This window comes from Pundamilia nyererei, unplaced genomic scaffold (assembly GCF_000239375.1).
Source record: "Pundamilia nyererei isolate P.nyererei 1_Seehausen unplaced genomic scaffold, PunNye1.0 scaffold00097, whole genome shotgun sequence".
In the NCBI taxonomy this organism is placed as follows: Eukaryota; Metazoa; Chordata; class Actinopteri; order Cichliformes; family Cichlidae; genus Pundamilia; species Pundamilia nyererei.
This window is the reverse complement of record NW_005187498.1, coordinates 2,292,756-2,315,396: the sequence shown is the minus strand read 5'-3', so window position 1 is coordinate 2,315,396 and position 22,641 is coordinate 2,292,756. Positions and strand designations below refer to the sequence as shown.

General features: G+C 39.9%; 1 protein-coding gene across 1 annotated transcript; it reads right to left on the bottom strand.

Moving 5' to 3' along the window:
• Positions 1 to 349: 349 nt before the first annotated feature.
• Positions 350 to 12,388, bottom strand: samsn1b (SAM domain, SH3 domain and nuclear localisation signals 1b). The gene is made up of 15 exons (XM_005740157.1): positions 12,231 to 12,388; positions 11,016 to 11,150; positions 10,810 to 10,853; positions 10,680 to 10,720; positions 10,483 to 10,563; positions 10,072 to 10,148; positions 7,832 to 7,949; positions 7,363 to 7,751; positions 3,861 to 3,938; positions 3,613 to 3,738; positions 2,111 to 2,243; positions 1,713 to 1,864; positions 1,226 to 1,414; positions 968 to 1,118; positions 350 to 647 (listed from the first exon to the last, which is right to left on the bottom strand). The coding sequence occupies exons 1-15, from the start codon at positions 12,252 to 12,254 to the stop codon at positions 457 to 459; spliced, it is 1,929 nt and encodes a 642-aa protein (XP_005740214.1). The 5' UTR covers positions 12,255 to 12,388; the 3' UTR covers positions 350 to 456.
• Positions 12,389 to 22,641: the final 10,253 nt, after the last annotated feature.

Here is a 22,641-nt window from a genome sequence, read left to right as displayed (position 1 = left end):
CTTGACTGCAACTTTTATTTTTATATGATAGTCATTACGTTAATATTGTGTGATAATTCTGGATTTGTTTTCTGCTGCCTACTGGTTAGAGTTACCAGTATAGGAGGAAGGCACGTTTTACATGCGTATATACACTTACCAGGCTAAATTTCACATAGTTGTTTACCTTGATTCACAGACCAATAGCCGCTCAGTTTGTTCGTTTTTGCCATTTGCACATTTCATGGAGTGTTTCTCTCTGATTCTGAGTCATTTCCATAAAAATGGTAACTATGGTGAAACAAATTAAATGGTTTATAAAATGTCTTACTTTAGAAATCAAGCCAACACATAGCGGAGGTATTGGGTCAGAGTGTGCCTTTTATTGTATGTTTCCATGTTTCACAGCTGTGGGAAAAACAAGTCAACAGCAACAGAAGAAATAAAACAAGCATGTCAAGGAATAGTTTTCTCTTATTAAGCCGTCACGTTGGCTGGTAAAGCATGGTCAGAGAGAAAATGAAGGTCTGCTTCCTCTGTGATGCTGTCAGGGCTGTCAGATGGCATGGGGCAACCAGAGTCTCTGGGGCAGTTACTCACATCTGCCTTCATGTTCTCAGTGGAGCTCTCGGCCTTTTGATCAGCTTCATTCTCCAACTGACAATCAGCTGCAAAGTAGAGAAGACTGCTTGGTCACACGTACTGCTGCAGAGCTCAATTGACGAGCAGTCGGTAATCATTCAGTCACTTTTATTTCTGTGAATTAGGATCGAACAGGTTATCTGTCTCCTTTATTCTTAGAGCTACTACTCAAAGACCTGTTGTCTTTAATCTCTTTAACTTTGGTACCTTTCCAGTCTCGTCTAGGAAAGGATTAATGTGTCTTGTTCTTTTTCCTTTCTGGATCCAAACATCCCAGCATATTTCTTTGTGGTTCTATTATAGCACATCTGTCCTTCAATGACCTTGTCTGGGGTTCATTACTCACAGCGCAGTTGCTGCAGGGAGTTGACAGCAGCGAGCAGACGCTGCCTGTGCTCTGGATCAGTCACATTCAGCTCCATCAGATGATTCTCCCTCAGCCTCATCAAGTCGTCTACAGTTTGGTAACCACCCAGCTGCAAACATGTGTAATATTCCTGAAAAAGAAAAAATGGTACCGTTCAGAAGAAAGCTGAAGGAACAGCTTCCTGTTGGAAGGATGTTTGGGTTACCACTGAAATCAGTTCAAATAAGAGCAAAATACCTCAAGACTGAGACGCTTCAGCACTTCCTGGACAGTTGATTTGTGTCTCACTCTGTGGATTTGTGTTTCCAAGTTCTCCTTCCTCAGTACTTCCACGTAGATGAACTTGAAATTTCCTATTCTGCCATTCAGCATGCCTGTCCATATTCCCATGGGAGGCTTGGTTATGATGTCAATGACATCTCCCACCTGAGTAAAATCATTCCATTTTATTACATTTCTTAATAGATAATAGTACGTATAGAACATTGATAAAGATTCAAACTTTAATCTCAAAGATAAGGGAGCAAGTACACGTTTTGGGCCAATCATTGTTGAGATATTTCAGAAAGGACCAAGGTGATAAAACTGTAGCCAGCATGGCTCAAAATCCAGCAGAGATTGCCCTAAAATTAGCATCTGAATATCAGTCATAACTTAAATCCACAAATATCAAAGATAATATAGTAATATAATAATTTTCCATTTGCTTGCCGTACTTGTTTACCTTGAGTTTGAGGGACTCAGTGTCGTATGGACTTGGCACATACTCTGTATGGACTCTGGCTCTGCCACAAAACTGTCTTGTGCATAGCAGATCGTCCTCTAGCTTCAGACTGTTTCTGTTACTGGAATAGTCTGACCCACTGGTGACTCCACCTGGGAAACAGAACACAAGAGGCTTCAGCAAAGGGCAGCAGAATTAAAATGCTCATCCACATTTCAGTAACACAGCAGCACAAGTGTGAGATGGGGATTCTGTTTTTGATATGTCAGCGGTCAGTGTAGCTGGACAAATTAGTGCATCAGAAGAGGGGTAATAGGATACTCAGAACACAAGGATTGCATAATTCATTGGGTTGTGGTGTGAAGGATGTGCTTGGTTCTGTGCCCAGAGGTGCTTACTTGAGGAGCTTTGTCTGCTGTTGAGGCTGTAGAGGCTTTCCAGAGAGATACTGGACCTATGGTGCGCTTTAGTAATTGGTCTCCCATGGTCAGCATCCGTCTTCTCTGCTTCACCTTTCTGCATGTCTCTGCTCTGCACAGTAAAAACATTCATTCGTGTTGTTATCTCCAATGCAGTATATGCTTTTGGTTCTCTGTCATGTTCTCTGTCGATTTTGTGCCACAGGAATTTTAGGATAAATAAAAGACAAAGCTAACCAAGCAGAAAGCTGAGTCAGGGCCCTAGGCTGCTGTGTTTGATTCCTCATGTGACTGAACAGCTCAGTATCCCAGACACGTCAGCTCCTCTGGCAAGCAAAATACCTAATCCTGCAAACACTGCTTTGCTTTTTATAGCAGAACTCCAGGAGCTGTGCGGTGAGCTTAATCCCCAACTTCCTGTGCTCAGCTTTTAACATCCTGCTTCTCTTAGTCTGAAATCTAAATGAGTTTGGCTAAACTGTATACTGCACATCATCTTTAAGTGATTTCTTTAAACTGCACTTTTTACAGGGTGCAATGGTTGTACTGCATACATGTCAAAATGATTAAAAAAACAAGAATTGGGTGCACAAGTGTACATTTTGGGGGATTTTATCTTAATACACATGGTCAAAAATACATATCCATACAACCCCACTAATAGTCAGTTAGTGACCTTTAGCAAGTTCCCCCAGATGCTTTTGGTAGCCATCAACAAGCGTCTGAAATAATTTGGCTGGATATTTGAGGTTGTGGTCGGGGCTTGGGGAAAGTCATTGCAGAAGCTTAACTTTAGCCTTTAACCAGTTCTGATGTGAGTTTGGGATCACTGTCTGTTAGAAAACCCAGTTGTGTCAAGTTTCAATCATGTAGCTGCAATTTGTGGTGAAGTTGAAAACTTTTGAGGTACTCCTTGTCCTTTATTATTTCATTTACTTTGTGCATTATACCGGTACTACTGGCAGCCAAACACAGCATAATGCTTGACAGTGGGGACAAAGCCTCATCTTTACACCTCCAAACATACGTCTTATAAGTATCTGGCTCCCAACATGTGCAAATCTACAATTCTCTTTCACACTGTTCTGAGTTTTAGTCAGTTAAATAAGTGCTGTGAAGGTAATCCTAAAGAAACTACCAATAAGTACTGATCACTATGCATTCATCGTGTCTATGATCAATGCAAAGAAAAATTCTGGGGCGCTAACAAAATTTAAGTTCCCTCAGAAGGCTAACCTGGCCCAGCATTGTCCAATCATACTGAGCTGAAAATGTTAGTAATGCTAGCTGATGATAGGATGTCATTTAATGCATTTAAACAGAAAAATTATTTTCATATTGGAGTGTGAAGATGTGTTTCACAGCTGAGCCTTGATAACTACATCATTTTGGTCCCTCTCCTACTATTGTTTGTTATTTCATTACATGAAGCCATGAACAAATTTCTGCATTAACACAACATTTGCAGATGCATGACTTACAGAGATGATAGTTTGTGTTCCCTCTGGTGAGGCCTCGATGTGTTTCCTGTCACTCTGAGATAGATGTTCCAGCTCTGTCCTGCGCACTCTCGATGTGGTCAGCTCACCGTTCTGCTCCCGCGTTCGCTTGAATAACAAAGCACACTGTAAACAGAAGGATCCAACACAGCTCCTGAAAATAAACATTTAAGAAAGTTTGAATCCGTAGATGAACGAGCTGGCAGGACGAGGAGGCTGGGCTCTCTTACCAGACAACTTTCATTATCCTGTGGTTTCATTAAAGGCGAGTGCTGTCTTAAGGCTTCAAATCTCTCAAATCTGGTCAACTGTTTGAATAAAAGACAGATTAAAATGTGTGTTTTCTGGTGGGCAACATGAACACCAACAATATAAAACCTGTGTTCTGAATTAGGCTAAACCCTGGAAGCTACACATCTTGCAGAAATGCTATTTTTGTTGTGGTTGGAGTTTCTTAAATATACATTTTACAAGTTATTAATTACATGTGCTTATTTTTGATCAGCTGCATATATTTCCTAAAGTGTCACTGAAGCTGGTGAAGCATGAAGCAAAGCATCCTTTCTTATACAGGTTGCACATTAGCATCAGCTTAGCAGTAATTCGATGCTGCTCTCAGAAATCTGTTACAGTGTGTGTTGGCTAATTTCCCAACAAGGACGTAAACTGAGCCCTCGCTGTCATGCACTGAGTGGTTTGATAAGCACCTCTTAATACCACATACAGGAAACGAGTATAATAAGGCAGATGTTTCTGAAAAGTAAATATCTCCTGACCGTCCTGCTGCTTCATCAGTACTGCTCTCTGAACTATGTGGTCTGATGTATGATGTTGAGTCTGATTTCAGTCAGTAATTTGGCCACATTGGCAAAATTATATTGCTGTAGTCTCGAGAGTCACTCTAACTCAATTCTAAAGAACCACTTGATAATTTAGATGTAGGCTGAAGCCACTGAACAAGATTTGTGGTTACTGTCACAGCCTGAGGTGCTGTGTGGTAGACTTTAAAAATAATTCATTACTAGTTACTTGATTGCATCACGATCTCGAGTCTTCAATGAATGTGTCATTTACCATTATAGATTTTTGGTGTTGGCACAGAGGGAACTGAAAGATATCTGAGAGTGTTTGTAAGTCTGGATGCAAGTTGAAGCTGTTCAAAAAACTCCACTAAGTTGCCAAATTATACGGACAAATTAAGTCTACACAGTCGATGTCTAAAACGAGCACAGGCTAATATGTTGCAGTATTAGAATAGATTAGGTTTACTTAAATGACAACAGACTGTATAAACTGCAGAGTGATAATATTACTTTGATATTGTGAAATTAAGCGTTTCAGTGTACACTACTGATAAAATTGTATGTAATGCTACTATCACATCAATCACAACATGCACATTAACAACAACAAAGATGAATTGTGGAAATCAAAATAGCAGCAAGATTTGCAGGTTTAGGCTTCAGTGGGAGTCAAATGGCAAATCTACCCTACCCACAATGCAGTGCAGCTTTTTCCTGATTACAAACTTAGGCTATGTCCACACGTACACGGGTATTTTTGAAAACGGAGATTTTCTGTTTTCGTTTTAAAAAATAATCCCGTCCACACATAAAGGCAGAAATGAAGGAAAACGCTGCTAGGAACATGCCAAAGCAACAGGTGGCGATAGATTCCTAACAGTGCAGAAATGTTGGCCAATCAGAAGTTTAGAAGCCTCGGTGGGAAAAGTAAACAAAGCTGGGGCATAGAAGCAGAACCGAGTCGCATGTGTGGAGGGACAGTAACTGTGTGTATATGTAAGCATTTAAACACTGCAGAGAGTACAATTAACAGTAACAGTATTGTAGAAATTCATTTCACCGAAACAATAACGTGGCGCACTGTGTGACGTCAAAAAAGGCGCACACCTTTGAAGCTGCGTTTTCTGCGTTTTTCTCATCTGGCTGGAGTTTTTAAAAATCTCAGTTTTCAGTGACCAAAAACGCCGTTTACGTGTGGACGAAAGGTGCAAACGCATAGAAAAATCTGCGTTTTCAAAAATACCCGGGTACGTGTGGACGTAGCCTAAATGTGTAAACATTACATTCTGAACCAGCCACTTTCAACACTGTGTGGAATCCCTTCATAGAAACAGTCCATTATTGACTTATTTAAAAAAAATTATGATTATGATGTTTTGAAGAGCTAACGAAACATTAATGATAACTGAGGCTGGAAATTAAAACCAGTACTTAAAAACCTCCTGATTTCATTAAAACAATGATGAAACACAAGCGCTAAGCGCTAATTTCAGTTACAGTTCAGTTAGCTTAAATGTTCCCAAAAGAGCCCTGAAGCACATTTAGAACGGTGAGCAGTGTTGCCAACTCCTCAGTAAGGAAAATCGCTATTGGTTGTCCTAAAAGTCGCTAGAAGTTGCCAAATGACGTCATCGCCTAATTTGCATAATTGATCATGCTAATCTAATTGTAACCTATGTTGTTGGAGAGAGAAATAACATCGTGAAAGAGACATAAAGTGAGTAAAAAACGTCCTAAATGCAGTTAGAGTTTATTTAGAACTACAAATTAAATTTCTTTTAGCAATTATTGGTTTTTTTTAATGTCACAATTCCAACCCTGCTCCTTTACCCGGGCTTGGACCGGCAAGTGACCCGAAATAGACACTCTGGTGGAGTTACTTTGTGTGTGTGTTTATAACTAGTTTTAAACCTTGTGATCCACAAAACAGCATAAGAGTAAAAGAAGAACTGACTGCGTTACAGCACCCGCTGCTTGTTGAGAGTAAAAGCGATACGAGCTTTCATGTCTTTTTTTAGTGACTTTCTTTAGAAAAAAAGTCGCTAAGGGGTCTGAAAACTCGCTAAATATAGTGACAAAGTCGCTAAGTTGGCAACACTGATGGCGAGCCCTGCAAAGCACAGAATAATGATACTTAGGAGAGCTGGGAGGAGGAAGTAGGTATCTTGGATTGGTTTGCTCATTCAAACAGAAAGCTTCATTGGCTGACAGGAAGACATAACTCCATCAGTGTATCTTGATGCATGCTCAATCATCCAGGTAAGGACATCACAATTATGGGGATTTGGGGGGTTTCCAAAAATATAAAAAAGAAAAAGAGATTTAAATTCATAATCATTTGGGGAAAATTACATTTGCTAAAAAAAATTCTGCCAGTCTGGTAAATACTTGTACCACTGTAAGCTACTAGTTAGTTTAGCATAAAGTAATGGAACAGGGAAACTGCTTTATTATACCATATGCTCCCAAATAATCTGGTATAAGGACTTTAAAACACAACTTGTTGTTATTTTTATGGATTTAATTAAAAAAAACAAACATTATGCTTTAAGTTAACAATTATTACAAATTATTAATAAAGTTAATGATGCACCAATGTTCTCAGCTAACGAGTTGCCAGGAGGTAAATAAGCCGACCTTCTAAAGTGTTGCATTGAATTGGATAAATTACTCTAGACTTTCCTAAAGAGCTTTTGGTCAAGTTTCAAGTCTTATTAAATGCAAGTTGATGTTCATTGTGTAAATTATGGTCTGGATATGATAGTATATAATTTAGGACATGGCATTTGACTACGAGCCGTAATATCCTGGCCCATATCACAGATACTCCCAATCAAATGTTGTTAGTTCCTGATTTACAGCTTTGTTTTCTCTCATTTGCTTAGAAGCTTCACTGATGGATGGTAATAATGACAAGGTTATAACTTACAGTGTTTTGGTAGAGATGCAAATCTGTGATGGAGCGGATCATTTGGGGAGGAGACAGACCCGACTGTTTTCTATCCAGCTCTGTCCAGTGTACGAGGGTCTCAAAACGATCCCATTCTGTGGTCTGTGGCAGCTCACAAAGTCCATGTCGAGGTTGGTAGCAAGTCTGAGAGAAGAAAGTCTGTGGATAGTCAAAAGGGCTCCACAGGTAATTTCCAACCCTTGTGCTCCAAGCTTCATCCTCCTCTGGATCTTTATGGAGATTCCTGGCGTGTTGCTGTAACAGCTGCTGTGGCAGCGGAGCAGTTTTGGAGAGCCTCCTCTCAGTCTTCCTCCTCCGGCCGATGCAGGTTAGGACTGAGTTGTTGTTGCTCACAATTTCTGCATCTGCTACATGAGATCACCAGATATTGCATGTATTATAAACAGATTCATTGAAAAACTGGAAAGCATCCTCACGAGTAGCTCACCGTTACTCTTAGATGTGCTCTTTCCCTTTCCACTTCTTGCTTGCACAAAATTTTGTAATTTCCTTAGTCTTGCTGTAGTTTTTATTGATTCCGATGCATCAGCTGATGTCTTACTCTCCTAGATTAAAGCAAATAAAAACAAATGCATACATTCAGTGCAGTGTACAAATATTCAACACCAACCATGTCTCCAGAACAGATAGAACAACACTAAATACTAGAGTAATAGGGTTTTTAGTTTTATGAGGTCTTCCACCTTACTGCCAGTAAAGTATAATACTTTCTATGTTTAACAATGATTTACTTCATGCTAAACGACTGCTGCCGAATCTATTCATGTTCATTTTCGAATCATACTAAGAAGATTAAAATCTGTGGCCCACATTGTAATTTGTTTCAGTACAGCTTTGATTTGAATCCACTATATACAGTTTAGTCAACTATATTTATAGCACATGTAGGTAATATATATCATATCTCTACACTGGATCAATGGGTCCCACCTGCCTGGCTTTCCTGACAGCCTCAGGATTTTCTCAGCTGTTCCCCAGCACTATGATTATAAGACATGACAGCGTGGCTGGTAGTGTTTCTAGTTTGTAGAAACACTACCAGCTGCATCGTGGAATATGTCTAGAAACCTACTGTACCATAAACCACTACTGTTCCTCTAAATGAAAGCGACATCTGTGTTAAAGCACCTTTTTTGCATTGAATTGCTGGTACACCTGACATTCAGTTTGAGGCTACATCTCATTCCCACAAACAACTACAGGGCTTGAGATCATTCCAGTGATCTTGGTATGCTCATTTTATACCGCAGCCAAACTGCTGCTTCCTCACATCTGCCCAAAACAAGGAAAAAACAGTCAGAGCTGGTCAGACTAGTGTGCAGGTGTGACTGCACCAACTGCATGTCCCGTTTCCAGGTTTTCAATTTTTGCAAAATGTGATCTTTTGACTCGCTACTGCTTATGTGAACGTGAGATCTAACTGAGGCTCATTCATTAGACTTGTCCCATTAAACCTCGGGGTGACACTCTTTAATAACCGTTATAAATATGTGTATATTTTTTACTGGTACTAATTACACAAAATGTAAGGTATTATTTGGATGATATTGTAAATTTACAACTGGTTTATAAAGATGACTGGTTGGGGGTCATCTGCCTGAGCCTGGTTCTGCCGGAGGTTTCTTCCTGTTCAAAGGGAGTGTTTCCTTCCTTCTGTCACCAGGTACGTGCTCATAGGTGGGGATCTTTATTATAAGGTGTTACAATCTTCTGGATTAATTAAATCTAAAGACTACTTTGTCATGTTGCCGTTACAGTCACTTAAAGCACTGAAGGGACAAAAACTCCATAGGTTGGTAACCACTGGAACAACTGCTAAAGTAAAAGATCCGAGCATTTCCTGCCTACGTTCCAGTTACATCATTCAAAAAGTGTAGCCGTGGTGTACACAGGTCTCTTTTGATGCATATGCTGCCTCATTGTGTATTTGTTTTTTCTGTGATGTTAGCAATGTTCCATGCTCCACTACTTTATCAGCAGCTGGCATGAAATGCGGTAAACGGTATCAAATTCAGGTGTTCTAAAGACCCCGGGGAAGATATAAAAGGTCCTTATAAAGGAGATTAAAGATTACAGAGCAGATTACAGTGGACACTGTATCTGATTTGGTTGACATACCTTTGACCTCTCAGAGATTTTTTTGAGATGTTGAGTTCTTACCTCCATCTGAACCTACGAAGCGTATCTTTTGTTATAATTTAATTATTATCTGACAGATGTATTATATTCTTATATCTTTATTGGTACTTGACACTGTTTTTATCGAATCCCCCTTTTTCCTTGGTTACATAAGCAGAGCGTGGATCGTGAGCAAGGATAAACATGCACAGTCGTTTTGCTCACATGCACACATGGCAAGTGCACAAACATCCAGGAATGCCAGGTATTTGTAAGCCTGTCTGGCACTCGCATCCATGTGGGTACAGGATTACGAGACCTTTAACTCTGCCATCTGCACGGCTTTGCAAATAACTATCATTTGTGGTGCTAAAGTGATTGCCTCCTTATCAGAAGACGAGTGTGAGAGTCCCTATTATACAACGTACTGCCCTGTGTGCTCTGGCTCCATTTCAAAATGTAATCATTATAGAGAGACTACAGAGTTGTGTTTTCATGGCTTTTGTCTTATACTCATCATAAATGTGCTGTAAAGTGATGTGGTTGTACCTGAGTAGTCTGTGTCCTGTCAGACCTCACATCCTTCACTTTGTCTTCTGTTGTCAGTTTGCTGCTGTCACACATCTCTGCAGGATCAATCCACATATTGCATAATAATTTATTCACCTTAATTTGTATGAAGTCCAACAATCAAGTGAGTAATGCAGTTTAACAAATTGCTTTTCATCATACATATCGAAGAGGAGCTGATTCTCCTTACTTTGCTATTTTACCCCAGCCATTGCTGCCAGTGGTAAATTCTCCTGTAATGCATCAGCTGTTTGGTAAACCTCACTGGACTTCTGGTTTCTGCTAAGTGCTTTGTTTTAGGCGATGTGCACACACACACACACACACACACACACACACACACACACACACACACACACACATATATATATATTTTTTCTTTTTTTGTACCTTTTTCTTGGACTTTCATTTGATGAAACAAGTCCTTCTTGTCACCACATGACAACCAGCAGGTATGATGAATGTCTGTTTCTGCAACACACGGGGTGGAGAGGGAAGACGCTGTCACATTGTAGCCGTATAGAAAGGTACAGCTACGATTAGAAATAGAAATGTGAACATCTGAGACGTGATCCTTTTGCACCAACCTAGCATTTCATTGTCCAAGGCTGATTTTGGCACGCATGATCTAAAATCACAAGTAAATAATTATTGCCTGAATGAAATTGAAAATTGAGATAAACTCAAGATGATAATAAAAATATATGTAAAACTCACCTTTTGCTCTCTCTTTTAAACTTCATCTTTCCCAGGGGTCGGTTCTTGGTAAAACAAAGAACACAACTTTTAGTAAGCAAATGTGCACAAAAATTGTGAACACACTTATTCCATGTGTTTTGCATTGTGTGTTTATAAGTTAAATGTAACAGTGAACGTTTGAGTATTTGATTACGTCTATAAAAGCTCAGAGGCAGCAGACTTACGGAAGTAATTGAAGGATCTGAGCCGCCCCAGTCAGCATTGCGCCTCAGAAGAACAGGACTGCAGTGGTACTTGGGCAGGACTTCCTTGAGCTTTTGGTTGTTTGCTGGTTCATACATGCTTTCTGTGGAGCCCTCCTAAACAGAAAGCCAGCACGCATGTTCTTAAGTACTGTAGTATTTGACCCACCTAAGAACTTTAATAATAATCAGGACAAGTTGATAATCAGTCACAAGGCTAACAAATAGAGACAGACAACCATTCCCACTCACAGTCAGTTTAGAATCACCAGTTAACCTGTCTCAGTCATTGTCTTTGGATTGTAGGAGGAAACTGGAAACCCAGAGAGAGAGAATACAGGCCCCAGGCGGGATTTGAACCTTTTTTGTGTACGCGGGTTAGCACGGGGCTTCCTCTTTTTGCTACAGGCTATGCAAAAACCACTCGTATTAATTCAAACAAAATTCAGTCGTGGATACAAATGTTGGTGGCCGTTAAGTTACGTACGGGCTCACTTAAAAAATAAAAATAAATAAATGGGGAACATTTACATTACATTCCCAGAGAGATGATGAAATGAAAATATTATGTTGGAAAATGAAACAGCTGCTCCCTGTGTGCTGATGTCTGTTTAGTTCAGACTGACCCACCTGTTAAGGCAACAATAGGATATATGCAGACATATACGCACTAATCATTCATTATAATAAGATAATACAACATTTGAAAAAAGTCATCTACAGATAGTTACTGCCCCCTCGGTGTGTGAGATCAGCTACACCATATAATGTTCCCACTCATGAAGGTCTCACTTCCAACAACAAATAAAATTTGACACATGATGATTTCCCAGCTCCTTAATATTAATATTTATTTTATATGAAACATCAAGACCAACTATAAGCTCATCTGTTGATATGATAATCAATTCTCTAACGCTGTTGTAATAATGGAATCATTTATCCAACAAAATGCACAAAATGCAGGAAATAGAAGGATAGTAAAGAAGAAAAAGACTGCATCAAAGAAATCGGAACGAATCTTGGAGGAAAGTTGTTTGTTGTATTGTCTCATCCCGCAGAGAGACCTGTCAACGATAATAACATCAGCAGTGTCTCCCATAAGAGTACCATGACTTTCCTCGGTTCACTAGTTCCTTTAAGTGTCTCCTCACAGGCTAACCTCAAGTTTAGAGCAGTTCAAAAGATGAATCTTACCAGTGTGAAGCAGAACAGGTTCATGGCTGATGGTCTGGGTCGAAGACAACGAAACCAAGTGGAGACAGGCTTAGCCTCCGGGTCACGTAAGCGCACTTTCACGCGCCATCCTCCATCTCAAACCCACACAAGCACCCTACCACACCCCCGTGATGCAAAGGCTCACGCAGCCCCTGTGCTGTCTCCAGCCTGTGGCCTATTCCTAGAGTCAAATCCCTCCCCTAATCCAATAGATGCAGTGAGCCGTTGCTGTCCAACGCTGGCCTCAGAAAGCATCAGGACACCTATAGCAAGAAGACAATAAACCACACAGGCTGCCTTTGTTTTGCTCGTGTCTAAAATGATTATGATAATGACTTCATGGAGATTATGTAATCGCTGAGTGAGGTTAAACTTCCAGTGACCTTTTTTACTCAGTTAAAAAGTGTTTTGGATGTAATTCAGGGAGAATATCAGGATTTATCGCATTATCAAATGTGTCTTTATGTCTGCACACATGCTGAAGTCAAGCTTTACACAGATGATAATCACTTAGGTAATACTTTAACCTTGTGTTACTCAAGTACGCAGCTACAATTTTATTTTGATTTTATTGTACTCTGTTTATTAGACAATGAGAAACTACTTACTCTCATAGACATCAGAAATATGGCATTTTTTATGGAAGCGCACATGTGCAATACTGGGAGCTGTGTGTGTCTGTGAAATTTCAGTCCAGCTTGTTGTCATTTGTCCATCAGAGATTTTTAATATGCTACTTATGTAACAATACATAAATAAGCAAATAAATACAGCAGATTTTGGTAAAACCAAACAACAGCTTTGCTTTTTGTCACAATCAGCAGGAGCTGATTCTTTGTGGAGAGAATACTAGACTCAAATGCAGACCAAAAACAGGGCGTGAAACGTGACTAGAACAAAAAGTGAGCCGTTTGTTGTGGCTGATGACAAGAGTACATAAACAAAGCAAAGGCGAGCCGGGCGACAACTAAACTAGAACCTAAACTGGAAAAACTCAACTATGATAACTGTGACAAAAACATGAACATGATTCATAACAGGTGCATGCGGGAAACTATGAGAATAAACATGAACATGACCTGAACAGAATCATGAATTACCTGAAACTTGATATGATATGAAGGGAAGAACACAGACAACCTGACAAAGGCTACGTTCACACTGCAGGCGAAAGCGCATCAAATCCGACTTTTTTGACCCTTTGCGACCCATCTATCCGATCCTGGTCTGACAGTGTGAACGGCACAAATCCAATATTTTCAAATCCGATCTGGGTCACTTTCGTATGTGGTCCTGAATCCGATACATATCCTATGTTTTAGAAAGCGACTGCTGTTTGATGGTCAAGTCGCATTAAATCCGTCTTTTACGTCGCTGACACAAGACAGACGCCAATTATCAGCGCCAGAGAAGCGCCCGATAAGACATCGTGAACGCTTCCTGGCCATCCAGTGTAGATGTCAGTGAAACTGTTGGGAAGACAACGTTGGGGAAACGTGAACATTTTATTTGTACTGTATAATCTGCAGGTTCTGACAGAAATCTGCAGCTATCCTTTGAAGCAGCGCTCCTCTAAAACAGCAATAAGGATCATTATTAGGTTATTTACATTATTATGTAAATAACAAAATAACTTAAAGCAAAAATTGGGAAACATGAAGTCCGAAGTCTTTATATTAAGGCCATCGGTCAAACAATACTGTTGCTCTGGGTCTAAACAGAGCGCGTTGTGTGTGACGTCTTCTTTTGCGCATGCGGCCGCTTTGAGCGTTCACACTAGAGCGCGTTTGCTGTCGCATTTTATTTGTAGTGTGAACGAGCAGACAAAAAAATCGGATTTGATCAAAAAATCGGAATTGAGCATCAAGACCTGCAGTGTGAACGTAGCCTAAGACTGAATGAAACACACAGACTCAATACACACAGAGGAAGTGGAAACACGTTGGGAAACAGCTGAAACAAATGAAACAAATGATGGGAGTAAAACTTGAACAAAGAAGCACAAGACTTTCAAAATAAAACAGGAAACATGGAGAGACGTAGACATGACAACACAAGCTTGACAACATAAAACGAGCGGACGAGAAATACATAACAACTAGCACAGAAGGCCTGGGTGAAACAGACTAAATTAAAATTCAATGAATAATAATCCCAAACTCCACCAGATCAAAACCAACTGAAATCACGGGGTCACAGACTTTGACACTTTTCTTTCCTCTTGCATTTGCTTCCTGTCACTAAAGTGATTTTTAAATTTTGATTGTTTTTGAAAAGTATTTTATTTCTTTCCCCGGGTTACTTTTGTACTTTGTTGGAAATGGAGACTGATGGAGAGACTACAGTCTGGCAGCATGTTTGAATACTGCCAAACTGGAACAACTCTGTTTGAATACAGAGTTGTTCCAGTATAGAGTGTGTTTACTGCCTGGACCTTGGAGATATAAATCTGTAGGAATGGCCTCACGCAAAACAGTGCCACCTTAAACAACAGTGCTGATGCATATTTACAGTCATATACAGGCAAGTGAAAAAGACACTTTTCACAGGCCTATGTAAAACTAATTACATATCTGTGCAAAGTTTGATTTGTCTTCTGAACAGTGTTCTTTGGACAGACCAAAGTGGAGATGTTTGGCCATAAAGTACAGAGGGATATTTGGCAAAAGAAATCAACAACAACAACAACAACAAACACCTCATATACAGTATTAAACATAACGGTAAAGGAATAATAATGTGTTCTTGTAGCCACAGAGTTAGGAAACCTGGGTCGTCGCCCCAGAGTTTCGAGTTGTCATTATTGTTGAACTTTGATTTGGCCATTATTTATCATTTCTAGTCTTTTGGTTTCTTTTCTGCCTTCTGGTTTCTGTCTGTGTTCCTTAGTTGCTCTGTCTCCCCTGTCTGCTGTATCCCCTTGTCAAGTCCGCGTCTCTGTGTTCTGTTTCCTGTTTTACTTTGAAAGTCTGTGTCCTATGTTAAAGTATCTGGTTTTGCCTCCCTTGTCTTGTTAGGCCTGATTTGTCCCATTTGTGTTTCCCTCCTGTCTCTCATTCCCTGACTGCTCCCTCTGTGTATTGATGCCCTGTGTTTTCCTCTGTCCGTGTTGCGATCTACCCTCATCCTATGCTGTGTGTTCTGTCTGCCTGTGTAAGTTTATTTGTATTTCCAGTTTGGTTATATTTGAGTTCAGCATTAAAGTTGTTTTCAGTTCATGTTTTTGCCTCCAAGTGTCTGCACATTGGGTCCTCCTTTCTACCACTCCTGCCTGCACACAGCCCTCACATGACACACAGGACCTGGGCATCTTGCAGTCACCATGAATTCCTCTTCATACCAAAATATTTTAGAGTCAAATGTAAGGCCATCTGTCTGACAGCTAAAGCCAAAGTGGCTCATGTTTGGGACAATTATCCCAAGCAGAGGACCGGATCTATAAAAAAAGAAAATAAAGAAGGTGTCGCACTGGCCCAGTGCAGACCTCAATCCAATTAAAATGCTGTGGCAGGATCTTAAGAGAGCTGTAAATAAACGAATGCCTGAAAATAACATAGAAAAAAATAAATATGAATAGATAAAGTCATACAGAAAGGGATTACTCCAAGTTGCTGGTAAAGGTGGTTTTACGTGTTACTGAATCATTGGGTATACGCTTTGTTTTTCACAGGACTGTATCAACCAGCCAGGAATATGTATTTTCTTTCTACAACACTACTACTTTTACTTTTCTAAAAATATTTCTGTGATTTTGAATGGAACAGGGCTCCATTTAACAGAACAGAAATACAAAAAAGGTGAAAATGAATGAATTAGAAATGTCGAAGAGAAAGAAAATCAGGAGGAAAAAAGCATAATTTCACTAGTTTATCATACTGTATGAGACGGGGGAGCTTCACTGGCATGAACCTATTTTCATAACTGTGCCACTTGCAAAATAACTATGCTTCACTCTGACAAATCCCATAAATCCTTAAATATAAACCTCTTATTCCTGTCACTCCTTCTCATCTATTCTGAGGATAAACATCGTTTCAGATCTTGAGGTTGGTCTCATTCTCTGCAGGTGGCTGTCCCATGGAATCAGCTTCTAACAATGACGTTGTTACAATTACTACTGATGTCTGGATTTAAAGCCCCGTCCCCCGTTGCTCCACGGTACAGTTGTCTGCGACTTCTCCTACCCTGCTGTCTTTTTGTCTCTCATCCAGAGATAAAGAAGAGCTTTCATGTTGCTGTGATCGGGCCTGGGCTGAAAATTAGGTCAGAAAATGAGGACAATATTTCTCTGCTAATAAGAAACAACGATGCTACTCACAGTTTGTTCTCTTTTCAGAAAGAATACTGAAGAATCTTGTAGAACATTTACATTTTAAAACCATTTATTTTATACAGATAGTAACGCAAATCAGATCAGTGTGATTCTTTTAGTTACAGTTCACAGACTGCAATAATGGCTTTTCCTGATGCCCAGCATCATCTTCTTTCACACCAAGCCTCTGCATGTCCTCCTTCACTACATCCATGAACCTTCTCTGTAGTCTTCCTGTCTTCCTCCTGTCTCGTGTCTCCATACTCAGCATCTTTTTCCCAATATGTTGACTTTCTCTTCTCTGCACATGTCCAAACCACCTCAGCCTCACCTCTCTAACTCTTTCTCCAAACTGCTCAACCTGAGCTGTCCCTCTGAAGTACTAGTTTCTAATCTTGCCCATCTCTGTCACTCTCAATGAAGAGCAGAACATGTTCAGGTCAGCGTCCTGTCTTTTTTGTCAGCACCACCGTCTCCAAACCTTCTCCTTCACCAGGGTTAAAATCGTCTGCCCTCACTACATCTTTATTGTTACTGCTGTTTAACTGTATAACTGTTTCCCTCTTATTTACACACCTGTATTGTGTCCTGCTTTTAATGAAGCTTATGTGTAAGCTGGGTGTTCCTGGATTTTTTTCTGTTAGTGTATATTCTTCACATTACTTCAACTTTCCCACACTCATTGCTCTAGTGCAATAATTGCCTTGCCCACCTTCTCCAAGCCAATCAGCATCCATTCTGCATGGTCTAAATCTCAGTGCTCTTTCCTCATTCTGCCACTCAGGCTCTCGCAAACTGTTTATAATATCACGGTCCCGTGTCTCTCTGGCTGGCCCACACTGGCAGCAGGGTTTGTTTGTGTTTTTCTCTCTCCCCCTGTCGCCTGGGCGGAACTCGTTACGGGTTCCTGCCTTTGGCCTACACACCTGAGAAGGATGAGGTTCACCTGTACCTCATTTGCCTGCCACTATTTAAAGGGAAGAAGCACGGTACTCATCGCTGGATCGTTGTTAGACTCACGTTAATGAAAGCCTGGTTAGAAACCATCAAAAATGAATGCCTAATCCTAACCATATTATCTACCATAACCTAACCATAACCTAGTTATACCCCTAAAACTAAAATCACATTTTGAGCCTCAAAAAAGCCTTCAAACTTATGGGGACGGCATTTTGTCCCCATAAGTATAATACCATGCCAATTTTCTGTCCTCACAAAGATGTCTAAACATGTACACACACACACACAGATATAGTCCTCACTTTTTCCTTGCTGTTGTAAGGGTCAGCTCAGTGAGCATGAAAGCTGTTTTCCATCCTACTTCACACTCACCCAGTTGAACACACTCACACCTGGGAGCACCCATTCAGCAACAATCTGGTTTCTGTAGCATGCGCAGATTACAACATGTGCCTTGCACCTGGATTCGGATGCTTGCTACAGAACATCTGCCACAGGCAGAAGGACATTTGGTGTAGAAATCGTGGTTTAGAGTCTTGAATTTAAACTGTGTCACTGATCTATTTTGCTGCATTCAGCTTTTATGCTCCTTATATCTGGAACAAACTCCCAGAAAGCCTCAGATCAGCTGAACCACTCAGTTTATTTAAATCCAGGTTGAAGACTCACCTGTTCTCAGCTGCATTTAAATAAAGCACCAAATCCGCACTTAAGCTTAAATTTCAAAACTTACATTTTAACTACTGATTTTATCTACTGTTCTGATTTTATCTGTTTTGTATGTTTGTTTGTTTGTTAGTTAGTTTGTTTGCTTGTTTTAATCAATTTTAAATCATGCCTTTTATTTGTTTTTGTTTCTAATGTCTCTGTAAAGCACTTTGAATCACCTTGTTGTTGAATTGTGCTATACAAATAAACTTGCCTTGCCTTGCTTTTTTATTCTTTTCTCTTTCTCCTGACCTACCAGCCAGCTGAGGCAGATGACTGCCCCTCTCAGACTCTGCTAGAGCTCCTGTTAAAAAGAAGTTTGGAATTTCTTCCTCTCCGTTGTCACCAAGTGTTTGTTCAAAGGGGCTCATCTAATGTTGAAGTTCTCTTGGTGATGTTGCAGAGTCTCAGCACTCTGAGATCAGATCAGATAAGCCGTGTTGAACTTTGTACTTTACCTCTCTGACCTGTGACACTGCTCCCCGGGCGCCCAATGGCTGCCCACTGCTTCACTGAGTGAATGGGTTAAATGCAGAGAGCGATTTTCCCCACGGGGACCAATGAAGTACACTTTCTTCTTCTTTCTTCTGTGACCAGGTGAAACATTTGCTGTGTCATGAAATAAAATAGATGACATAAAAGTCGCAGGACTGCAAAAATCCTCTATCAGAGAAGACTGTCCCCAAACTCCAGCAACTAATCAGTTCCCAGATGTTTATGGCCATAGTGGTAAACACAGTTTTCTGAGGTGAGCTGCTGCCATCAAATTCAAAGTTTTAAAACTTGCTAGTTTTGACATCGGATGTGTTTTCTGTGTTCTATTACAAAAAAAAAAAAAAAGGGCTATAAGACTTATAAGATTTGCAAATCATTACATTCTGTTTTTTTTCTTTTTGTTTGTTTGTTTTTTCAGTGTCCCAAAGTTTTGGAATTGAGTCAGTAAACAAAATAGAATCACAAAGTTTACTGAGTACAGCGACGTAAATGAGCACCCCTCGAAATGTCTGATGAATTGTTGGTGTAACTGAAATTAAATTGTATCGTATCAAAACCAAATATTACTGCATAATAGAGATTTTCTATCTGATTACTAAAAATCTGTATTTACAAACAAACATTTTTTAAATCTTCATGACTTTTTCATTTGACCTTTATATCAGATTTATTACCTCCAGAAAGGAGGTTATGTTTGTACACATGTTATTCTTTCTGTCTGTAAAAATGATAACGTAAAAAGTTTAGAATAAATTCCGAGAAAACCTCGTAAGGGTGTAGAGTGGGATCATGTTAACAATCAATTAAAATCTGGCGTATAGTAGCTTATAAAGATTTAAAATATCATGTAACATTTGACCTCTGACGTCTCCTTCAGGGCCAATAGATTGATCTGATTTAATAATCCTATATACAGCTATGTTAAAACTATGTCTCTTATAGCCATTGTTTGTATTGACAACATATAGGGGATGATATATGGGGATTCTAAATATCGCCTTACTTTGGACCTCTGACCTCTTCTTTGAGGTTGAAAAAGGTCAAACTTTCATAAAATGTCTTTTATCTATAAAACTATGTTTAAAATTCTACTGCTTTTGTTTGTATTGGCAACATTTAGAAAATGATGCTGGTATGTGGGAATTTTAAATATCACATTTGACCTCTGATCTCATCTGGCTTTCTTTTCAAGCTGACACAAAATGTGTTCTGTCTTTAAAAAAGTATTGTCAAGAAAAAGAGAATGAGCTGCCTGGTTAGTTAGAAAGATACCGTAGTATAATATTATATAATGAGCTTGAAGTTATTCATGTTCAGGTATTTACAAAGCTATTATCCATCACCTACTCCTGCATAAAGTTTGTGTATTCAAAGCAAACATCTGTCATGCTACACTTATCTGATTTGTACGGCACTATAAACTTATTAAAGTACATTTATAAAGAACAAAGAAAACAAAATCAAGTTTACTGAATACAATATTCTTCCCACAAACAGAAATACTGCCCAGAGAGTGAGAAACAACAACTTTTTTTAAGCTGTTCTTGTATAGTGTTACTATTTTTGCACAATGATGTGAGCTATGATTTGTAATGCTTTGATGTTGTTTTATATGGACTCTTATATGAATATTAAAGCCTAAACACATCAAAATGCAGCTTTTAGCCATTTTCATCTCATGTTGAATATTTGTGTATTGCCCTCTAGTGGAACAAGTTGGGAATGCAACTTCAAAAATTCCCAATCTCAGTAGCTTTAATCCTTGAATCTTCCAACCTAATAATCAGCAATGACAAAAATAGCCTTTGTTGAGGCTCGAGCACAGATTTGAGATCAGCCTCTGGGTTTTAGAGCACAATCTATCAGCAGTTATAAGTGTTAAATGTAACATTTTAGCTATTATTGACTGTAGCTGAGTGAATAAGGAGCAGTTTGGTGTCTGGGTTTTCTTATAGCGAGAACAGAGAGATCTACATCTGAAAGCAGGGTCTAATTAACACGTTAAATCACCGCGATTGACATTTTCAGTCACTCTGCTGCAGCCTTCTTGTTTTGTGTCACCACATTAAACTCTCCTAGTAAAGTCATGTTCTGTAGAGCTCACTGGTACAGTGTGTAACAAAGCTGGCACCACCCTGGCTGTTTCATGTTGCTCCTGCAGGTGGCAGTATCACACCTACTCATTCCACTGCAGCTTTGAGCCCGTCTCAGCGAGATGGATCTCACAGCCTTCTGCTGTTATAAGTGATGTTCAGAGAACATCTGAGGAGTGTATCTATCTACTTTATTGTCCACTATCTTAAACCTTTTACATGTTTTCTGAATTATTGAATAGGCTTGGTCTTGCAATAAGTTATGCAACCCACTAGAATCTTGTAAGAATGGCTGTCGAGGGATCTTATATTAACTGCATAAATTTTATCCAATGCAGCAACAGTTAATCCTGAAAGGTTTAATTAAACACTGTAATTCTTCTTTTGACAGATTAAATATAATGTGATCCATCAATTCCCATAATATACCTTCCACTGTGTGTAATTATTAAAGATTAAATCCCAGTTACACCTTCAGCCTAAACCTGCTGCTGCTGTAGGTAAAGTTTGATCTCCACTTGCAAGAATAACACCGAGTTCAGTTCTCACTCACTCAGACATGTTCATCCAAACGGGGAATGGAGACCACAGCTCTGACCCGGCTCACAGCTTCTGGTTTTCCCGGCATTCCTGCGCCGACCTCTGACCCCAGGACGCATAGAATCGCAGCCCAGAGGCTACGACCTTGTGCCCTTTATTGTGACCTTTTGAACTTTCAACACCCCACAGCCAAAAAGCGAAACACTCTGTTCCCCTTGGAATAAATGACCTCTCATCCCCTTGCCTGGCAAAGGTATGCGAGTTTGCTGACCTCGCTCAACCTTTCATTAGCGCTTCCTTTTATTACGCCGCTTCCTCCCTGCTGCCTCATCAGCAGAGCGGGGGATGGCGGAAGGAGGGAGAGGTGGAGAGGGAGCAAAATGAGAAAGAGGAGGAAAGCAGAAGAACAGTGGCAAAAAAAAAGAAGTAATGCAGAGACAGCGAGAGGCAGAGAGGACGAGATAGGGATGCAAAATGAGAGCAGGAGATAGAGCCCAGCTATGACAGATTGGCAGCATCTGCTGGGTTGACTGAAATGTCACCTTTAAATGGCTTCCCTGTCCTTGATGCCGGACCTCCCTATCTGATCTCTATTCTCCTTGGGAGTTGTAGTTCTGATGACTTATATAGGACACAAAACAGATCTCTTACAAAATATAACCCCTGTTCAAGATAAGCTTTCGGCACAAGGCAAAACAATTTCTCCCGCCTCCCGTGGCGCTGCGAGTTCTGCAGAAATGGACCATTTGAATGTTAGGTCAAAGGTCGTTGTGTCACGTATGAATAAGATAATTGGATTTTGTGGTTTGCTGATACTCCAAGCTTACCCGGTGATGCAGCTATTCACCCCGACAACTGTAACTCATTTCCTGCCGTTTTGATCTCACATGATATAAAATCTGTTTTTCTGAGCACGGCTGCTACAGTAACACCTCTGCTCATACTCAGCCTATTTAGCTTAAATGTAGCTGAATGCAGCGGTCGCGTATGTGCTGTTAAACACAACAGTCTGAGCTTTACTTTAATGCTCCAAATATTAAAAAAAAAACAAATATAGGAAAAAAGCCCAAGAAGCATACTTCATGTAAATATCATGCAGCTAAATCCGCCTCAAGGGGAGAGCGGCACATACACATCTGGAAGGTGGCACATCTTGTTAAGTGTCACTTGACATGAGAAGCAGCTGACATGTGTAAGAGAAATGTGCATGTGTGTGCATGTGTGTGTGTGTGTGTGTGTGTGTTTGTTTGTGTGTGTGTGTGTGTGTGTGTGTTCACGGCAT